The 8,994-nt window shown below is 43.6% G+C and overlaps 1 protein-coding gene across 1 annotated transcript; it reads left to right on the top strand.

Moving 5' to 3' along the window:
- The first annotated feature begins 4,884 nt into the window (after positions 1-4,884).
- On the top strand, positions 4,885-8,697 carry TMEM30B (transmembrane protein 30B). The gene has a single exon (XM_019969021.2). The coding sequence runs from the start codon at positions 5,199-5,201 to the stop codon at positions 6,258-6,260; it is 1,062 nt and encodes a 353-aa protein (XP_019824580.2). The 5' UTR covers positions 4,885-5,198; the 3' UTR covers positions 6,261-8,697.
- Positions 8,698-8,994: the final 297 nt, after the last annotated feature.

Here is an 8,994-nt window from a genome sequence, read left to right as displayed (position 1 = left end):
AAGGTTATATGCAAAAAGATGTTTGCTACCATATTCTTTGGAATACTGAAAAAATAAAAATAATCTACATGCCCAACAATAGGAAAGTAGTTTAATATGGCAGAAGCATGGATTCTGGAACCATTTAAAAATTATGAAGACCACAAAGAAATAGAAATATTTACTTTATTCATCTCATTCCATAAAGAGGTAATTTAGCACATAGAATGATAATGTATTTTTGTAATTAAAATCAATTAAATAATTATATGGATAAATCTAGAAAATAAAAGAAAAAATAAAATGATTTTAGGAATACTGGAATTGGAAATGACTTTTTCTCTCTCTTTGAGTTCTCTTCATGACAAAGAGATACAATAAAGATTTGTTTAGAATGAACTTTCTTTATTGGGACTGAGAAAGATTTACATGATCCAAGTATCCTTTAATGCATCATGATAACATAGCCAAATGAAAGACAGGTCAGAGCCCTCAGCATACACTGAACTGAGGGACACAGCAATGTATACCCATCCCTGGCCTCTCAGAATTTACAAGCTGGTAGAGAAGGCATGACATAAACCTGGATCTCGACACTGCTCCACCTGCAAACTCTTTAACATCCCACCTCAAACCAGGGCTGTTCCCCTCTCAGCTTTCATGCCACCTGCTTATTAATATCATTAGAACTGCCAGTCTGCTGGTCCCTATGCTCTCTTTTGTTCCCACAGCTTGGTTTCATTTTTCTTTGCTATTCTGCTTAAAGACTAAGGCATATCACTGTAGCTACCTTGTCCACAATAAACTGCAATATCTTAGACCTTTATTTCTAATTCATCTGAGCTGAAAGCCCCCATGAGCTGGATGTGTTCACTTGTCTTTGCCCAGCCTGGGTTGCAGGACTTCCCTAGATGAAGCCACCCAACATCCCTTCGTATACCCCTGGCCAGTTTCCTCTCCCGCTCCTGGTGGTCCTGCCTAGTCTCAGGCTTTCCCTTCCATCCCCCCACCCACCAACGCACTTTACTGTACAGAAATTCTTACATGAGAAATTTCTTCCCTCGAGCCAAGCCCAAAGTCTAGCTGCATTCTGCGTCCATCGTTACTCCCTGCCTTCCTGTTTCAGAGGTGACCTGACCCTGCATGTGCTCTCGAACCAAGCACCTCCTGCCTATTCCCACTTCTGTACCATGAGCTTGTTGCCCCTCTCTTCAACTTTGCCTAAACTATGATCATCTTCCTTCAAACCCTTCTCCCCTTCAACTCTTGCCGTCATCTATAAAGAAGCCTTTCCCTTGAGATGGATACATACTCTTCTAAATGATTACCACTTGCCTTTCTCCCCCCCTCCCCCATACTTCTAAAAGGAGTTGTCCTACCTTGGCTGTCTCCAAGTCCTCTTTGCCTCATCTGAGATAACCTGACTCCTCCCACTCTACCACCCAAACTGTTCCCACAGAAACTAAATCCAAAGGTGCCTTTTCATTTCATATCTCATTAGAAACCCTCAGCTGTGTTTCACCCTGTTAACCATTCCTTGTCTTGAAATATTCTCTTGACTTTTGGGGACACTCCACTGTGACCTTAGTTATTGGATAGTTATTTGAATGAAAAAACGAATGTCGCCTGAAGAGGGGAAAGCTAGTAAGGCTCTCAGCTCAACAGGAGGGCTCACACTTCAGGGGGGTGGTGGCAGGGCAGTTGTTAGATTTAAAATCCACTAGATTAAGTTTCAGGAACTGAATTCCTTCCTAGAGACTAGTTTTGCGGACTCTATGTCAAGCCAACTGATCACTCAATGATAACAGAGGTGGATGGAACCCATCGAAACGATACAGAGAACTGTTTATTCTTTTAACTCATTGAAGGACAGGTGTAGTGGAGACTGGATCATACTATAGGAACTTGTGGACAGTGCTGGGATTTCTTCTCTTGAAGATGATCAGGAGTGAGGGAAGTGGAATTCAAGTCAGCTGGGTCTCCCTCAGTCTTCTCTAACAGCTAAAGCTTCCAAACTGCATTCATTCTATTCAATAAGACAGAGTGAATTTTCCATGATTCAAAGATTACTTTTTAATTTTAGTATCATTCTTGTAAAGTATAACCTGGTACTTACGTATATGCTGTCTCATCTATTTTGATTCTTTCTTACTCTTAAGTAATATGTCTTCTATTAGACTGCAAAAGGCTTTGATGTCAAGGGTCCTTTTTAGTCTAATTGTCTTTTGTCTTCTACATTCCCTAGCATAATAAGACTGACACTTGAAAAATGCTAAAAACAAAAATCCCAATTAAAGACCTAAATGTTAGATCAGACACTATAAAACTCTTAGAGGAAAACATAGGTAGAACAGTCTCTGACATAAATCACAGCAAAATCTTTTTTAATCGATCTCGCAGAATAATGGAAATAAAAGTAAAAATAAACAAATGAGATGGACTTAAACTCAAAAGCTTTTGCACAGCAAGAAAAAGTGAAAGTTTCTCAATCGTGTCTGACTCTTTACCACAGACTATATAGTCCATGGAATTCTCCAGGCCAGAATACTGGAGTAGGTACACCTTTTCCTCTCCAGCTAATCTTTCCAACCCAGGGATCAAATTCAGGATCTCCGGCATTGCAGGTGGATTCTTTACCAGCTGAGCCACAAGGGAAGCCCAAAAATACTGGAGTGGGTAGCCTATCCCTTCTCCAGTGGATCTTACCAACCCAGGAACTGAACCAGTGTCTCCTGCATTGCAGGCAGATTCTTTACCAACTGAGCTATCAGGGCAACAAAATAAAAAGACAACCCACAGATTGGGAGAAAGTACTTGCAAATGATGTGACTGATAAGGGATTAGTCTCCAAAATTTACAAACAGCTTATGACATTTAATAGCATCAAAACAAACATTCCACTCAAAAAATGGGCAGAAGACCTGAACAGACAGTTCTCTACAGAGGACGTACAGATGGCTGATAGGCACATGAAAAGATGTTCAAAATCACTACTTATTTGAGAAATGCAAATCAAAGCTACAATGCGATATCACCTCACACCAGTTAGAGTGGCTACCGTCAAAAAATCCACAAACCACAAATGCTGGAGAGGGTGTGGAGAGAAGGGAACCCTCCTACACTGTTGGTGGGAATGTAAATTGGTACAGTCACTATGGTGAACAGTATGCACGTTTCTTAAAAACTAAAAATAGAGCCACCATACGACCCTGCAATTCCACTCCTGAGCATGTATCCAGAGAAAAACATGGCCTGAAAAGATACATACACCCCAATATTCATTGCACACTGTTTACAATGACCAAGACATGGAAACAACCTCAATGTCCATCAACAGAGGAATGGATAAAGAAGATGTGGTATATAAATACAGTGGACTATTACTCAGCCATTAAAAAGAATGAAATAAGGCCACTTGCAGCAACACGGATGGATTTAAAGAGTGTCATACTAAGTAAGAGTATCATACTAAGTGAAGTAAGTCAGACAGACAAGGAGAAATATAATATAACATCTTTATATGTGGAATCTAAAAAGAAATGATACAAATGAACTTATAAAACAGAGAGAGACTCACAGAAAACGAACTCATGTTTGCAGTGGGGAAGGGATAGTTAGGGCCTTTGAAAAGGTCATGTACACACTGCTATATTTAAAATGGATAACCAACAAAAATCTATTGTATAGCACACAGAACTCTGCTCAATGTTATGTGCCAGCCTGGATGGGATGGGGTTTGGGAGAGAATGGATACATGTATATGTATGACTGAGTTCCCTTCACTGTTCACCTGAGACTATCACAACATTGTTAATTGGCTATACCCCAGTATAAAATATTTTTGGAGTTAAGAAAAATAAAGAGAAAAGAAAAAAAATATATATACAAACGGAAAAAAAAAAAATCCTGTTAATTTAGCAAGTATTTGAACTTTCCAAATTTCAATTGACTCCAGAATGTGATACAGTATTCTAGGTGCAGAATTATAATATAGAAAACATTTAAGTTATTTGCATTTTATGAGCGGGAACAGAGGCAGAAACACCTCAATACCTAAGAAGGATTTAGCACAAAGTTGAAATGGCCTGACACCTTCTTGTGTATACTGTACCAACCTAGATATAAAAGATGGAATCCCAAGCAATGTTCAGAACTACTTTGGGTTTTCTTTGCACTAAGTCCTACAAATCCTTGTAGTTCACCTCCTTAGGCCAAAAGTCGTAACATCCTTGACTGTGGATAGCAGCTAGGTCTTTGGGGACTTTGGATTAGGCCTTTTTTTTTTTCCCAGTCAGGCAAATAATCTGAAAAGAGAAAGAAATTACATGTAGTCCAGTGCATTTTTCTGTTTGTGCGGTTTCTCCACCAGCTAGAGATATTTAAAGGCCCTGAACCTCTTGCATCTTTAATTCTCTTTTTTAAGTGTCATTTTATTTTTAGAGAACTTTTCACTTTTTTTAGTTCTACAGCCAGATTGGGGCACCTAGCTGGAAAATCATTTCCCTTAAAAAAAAAAAAATTGCTAGAATTTGAATGCAGGCATGGAATTCCAAACAGATTTACTACAGTGCAGTTCTTCGGACATTAACATTTATTGCTGAAAGATAACTGAAAAGGGTCCTTAAATTAACCTACAAAGACAAAAGGCTCTAGAGACACTTGTCCCGCCTTTTAGATAAAAGGGGATTAATTACCTGTAAACTTCAAGGCTCCAGGACGCACGATGCAATCCCTCAGTGGAACTGTGCTAGAAGCTGTAGCTTCTATGATTTCGGGTAAGACTGGCCCAGGCACTCTGGTCACATAGAAAGCGGAAGGGAAAAAGTACCTGAGCAAGGGAGGAGCCACTCAGAGGCAGTCTGGGGCCGCCACTCACCTCGAGGAGGAGGCGCTGGCGTCCGGAACCACCCGGATCGAGAGGACAAGTGAACCTGGGTCCGCCAGGTGAGGGAAGGGAACGCCCGCCCTACTCACCCCAGAAGAGGCGGGGCGCGGCTCGCGATTACCCGCAGGGGCGGAGCCGGTCGAGCACCTGGGCCGAGGCGGAACTGAGGGGATCCAGCCACCACCAGAAGAACCTGGTACCAAGACTCACCTGTGCGGGGGCCTGAGGCCGGGCCGGTGCCCCGGGAGTAGCCCCAGGCTCGCCCAGCGCGGAGGGCGAGGCACCCCGCCGGGCCGCAGCACCCGAGCGCCCCTCCGTGGGTCCGCGCGGCGCCATGACCTGGAGCGCCACCGCCCGGGGCGCCCACCAGCCCGACAACACCGCGTTCACGCAGCAGCGCCTCCCCGCCTGGCACCCGCTGCTGTCGGCCAGCATCACGCTGCCGCTCTTCTTCTGCGCCGGCCTGGCCTTCATAGGGCTGGGCCTGGGCCTCTACTACTCCTCCAATGGCATCAAGGAGCTCGCGTATGACTACACCGGCGACTCGGGTACCGGCAACTGCTCGGTGTGCGCCATGGCCGGCCAGGGCCGCGCGCCGCCGCCCCCCTGCTCGTGCGCCTGGTACTTCTCGCTGCCCGAGCTCTTCCAGGGCCCGGTGTACCTCTACTACGAGCTGACGAACTTCTACCAGAACAACCGGCGCTACGGCGTGTCCCGCGACGACTCGCAGCTGAGTGGGCTGCCGAGCTCGCTGCGCCACCCGGTCAACGAGTGCGCCCCCTACCAGTACAGCGCGGCCGGCCTGCCCATCGCGCCCTGTGGCGCCATCGCCAACAGCCTCTTCAACGACTCCTTCTCGCTGTGGCACCAGCGCCAGCCCAGCGGGCCCTACGTCGAGGTGCCGCTCGACCGCACCGGCATCGCCTGGTGGACCGATTACCACGTCAAGTTCCGCAACCCGCCGCTGGTGAACGGCAGCCTGGCGCTGGCCTTCCAGGGCACCGCGCCCCCGCCCAACTGGCACCGGCCGGTCTACGAGCTGAGCCCCGACCCCAACAACACCGGCTTCATCAACCAGGACTTCGTGGTGTGGATGCGCACCGCTGCGCTGCCCACGTTCCGCAAGCTGTACGCGCGCATCCGCCAGGGCAACTACTCTGCCGGGCTGCCGCGGGGCGCCTACCGCGTCAACATCACCTATAACTACCCGGTGCGCGCCTTCAACGGCCACAAAAGCCTCATCTTCAGCAGCATCTCGTGGATGGGCGGCAAGAATCCATTCCTGGGCATCGCCTACCTGCTGGTCGGCTCCCTCTGCATCCTCGTGGGCTTTGTCATGCTGGTCGTCTACATTCGCTACCAGGACCAGAACGACGACGAGGAGGACGACGAGTGATTCCTGCTTTCAAAGTACCCTTTCTGCGCCTTGTCAAAACTCTTGCAAACTTCTTTAGGCTTCTCCCTCTCGACTGTCACCCAATTCCAACTTCGCCTCGCTTTGCCTCCTATTGTTGATGAGGGGACCAGAGAGAGTGAAATTAACACCTGACCAGGCGCTTCCAGGCTATTTTAGGGTGTTTGAATTGCTAGAGCGAGAAATTCCTGCAAATTTCCCCCATCTCTTTCACGAGTGGACATGTTAGGTTCTTTGAGCGAGGAATGGACTCTTATTCAACCCCCATCTGATGAAGAGACAGTCCTGTAGATGTTAAAGAACTCGTTCGAGATCTAACAGCTACTCATTGGCTCCTGGTTCTGATTCTGACTCTGAAGCTAGAGCTTTAATCACTGTAGTACAGTGGTTTTCTTTTCTTGGGGGTGGGGTAAGTGTAGAGAGTGAAGCCCAGGCATGGAGGAGTGGAGGAGAACATACTGTTTTAAAATGTAGATAGATTAGAAGGCCCCATCCCCAGAAATTCTGACACATTAAGGCTTTGGTGAGACCCTCAAAGCTGTATTTTTAACAAACCCATCTGGAGATTCCTCCTGCATTCCCTCAAGGGAATCAGTGCCCTGAAGCAGGGAGCAAGTAGGATACTGTTTCCCTATTTCCTTATCTGTCTGAGGCTAGGTGTGACTCCATCACTGCCCATCCCGTTTTTCAGGTGGTCATCTTTTCCCAGGGGCAGTGAGTAACAAGCATAATGTTCCAAGTTTGGTCTCACTCCTCCTTGAACATAGGAAGCTCTCTGTAACATGCAGAGTACGTGAAAACAACTCTTTGGCATAGCAGGTTTGCAAAGCAGGGTTTGTAACAATTCATTTGATATTTTAGTGCAAGAAATTTAATTTTTTTTGGGGGGGTGCCGGGTACTGTGTAGAAATTTGAAAATGTCAGGTCAGTTTGTACAGTTCAGTGGGAAGGTTTTAACCTTAGAGCCAGATAGCTGGAGGGGACCTTAGAGGGAAAATGTTTTTCCTAAAGTCATATTGTGACTCAGTCTTGTCATCTAAATGATTTTTATGCTTAGTGATTTTTTTATGCTTATGTTCTTCATACCTTTTCCCTTGTGTCTAAAAAAAGTTAATGTTCTCAAATGAACCATGTTTGTTTTTAATAATAAGTTGAAGTGAATGCTAAGAAATTAATCTTATGTAAACTAGACTCTTAAAAATTATTTGAACCATTGAGATAATGTTAAACTTTGACTACTCTAAAATCATTTTAATATATTGATATATAAAGTTACTGTAAGATAGTAGAATTTTTAAAAACCCTTTTATGGCAAAAGAACTTTAAACAAATGAGATCATCTGTACAAGTTTATTTGCTGAAAGCAAACAGTTATTTGGTGTTCTGTCAGAACTCTTAGTGCCTCTTCTCTATTATGGCTGCTTTCCAGTTACTACACTCTGCTCATGCCAGTGTTCCGGCCTGGAGAATCCCAGGGACGGGGGAGCCTGGTGGGCTGCCGTCTATGGGGCTGCACAGAGTCGGACACGACTGAGAGACTTCACTTTCACTTTTCACTTTCATGCATTGGAGAAGGAAATGGCAACCCACTCCAGTGTTCTTGCCTGGAGAATCCCAGGGACGGGGGAGCCTGCTGGGCTGCCGTCTATGGGGCTGCACAGAGTCGGACACGACTGAAGCGACTTAGCAGCAGCAGCATAAGGCAGGGCAATACTTTGAAGTTTTTTGTTTTAATTGAGTCACAGAAATATTGAATTATACTGAATAATTTATATTAATTTTATTTTATTCTTCTGGTTCTTTGAAAAATAATAGACATAGACAGCATCCATGTTCGCTGACATCTGTTGGATCTTCTGGAACAGTTGTGACTTAAGAGATTCTGTCCCAGTATTTACATAAACCAAAAAATATTTTATAATCCCAATATGTTGGCTTCCCAACTCCTGAGTGTGACACAATTTTACTGTCAGATTGTGTAGTGTGATTTTAGGCTGTGTATATATGATCATATGTATGTAGAGTAATTTTTATTTATCATGAATTTTTGATCAAGTAGCTGCTGCTTTATAATTTACCACATTTTTTTACTACTTAGATGAGAAGAACCATGTATATTACTATCATTTTTACAATACTCATTGCTATATAATTTTAAATGAGTCTACAAAATTAAAGATATTCTGATTAAATCAGTGAATATGGTTCCAGGCCCTCTTCTCTGGGTTTTTGAAAGAGAATAAAGGTTATATTTGTGTTGCCTTTGTTATCACATTTGCTTAATCCTTTTGAACTATGATCTTAAAGCCACAAACGTTAAAAAAGTTACCAGCTACCATCCACTTTGCTCATTTGTTATTAGCAGATTTATACTGCAGCAAGAAAATCATCTTTCAGAATAAAGCTCAAATGAACTCAATCTTTCAGTGTTAACTTCCTAACACAGAATTTGAACTTGATGACATCAATATCAACATGTAGTATGAATCAGACAATCCTTGACTGTTGTTTGAATTTAGTAAAATGTGGTCAATTTTTAATAATATTTAGTATTAACTTACTAAAGAATGTGACTGCAGCAATCTTACTTCTCCATTTCTGCATTTTACCCAAATTCTAAATTACAATTATTTATTGGGTATTTTGGACTACAAAACTTCCGAAACTTTAAAAACAAAAAAATGAAACATTTTCCTGCACTGTAGCATTTTGTTTA

Source organism: Bos indicus, chromosome 10, assembly GCF_029378745.1.
Source record: "Bos indicus isolate NIAB-ARS_2022 breed Sahiwal x Tharparkar chromosome 10, NIAB-ARS_B.indTharparkar_mat_pri_1.0, whole genome shotgun sequence".
Classification (NCBI taxonomy): domain Eukaryota; kingdom Metazoa; phylum Chordata; class Mammalia; order Artiodactyla; family Bovidae; genus Bos; species Bos indicus.
The sequence above is the reverse complement of the archived record's forward strand: the minus strand, read 5'-3'. Positions and strand labels throughout refer to the sequence as shown.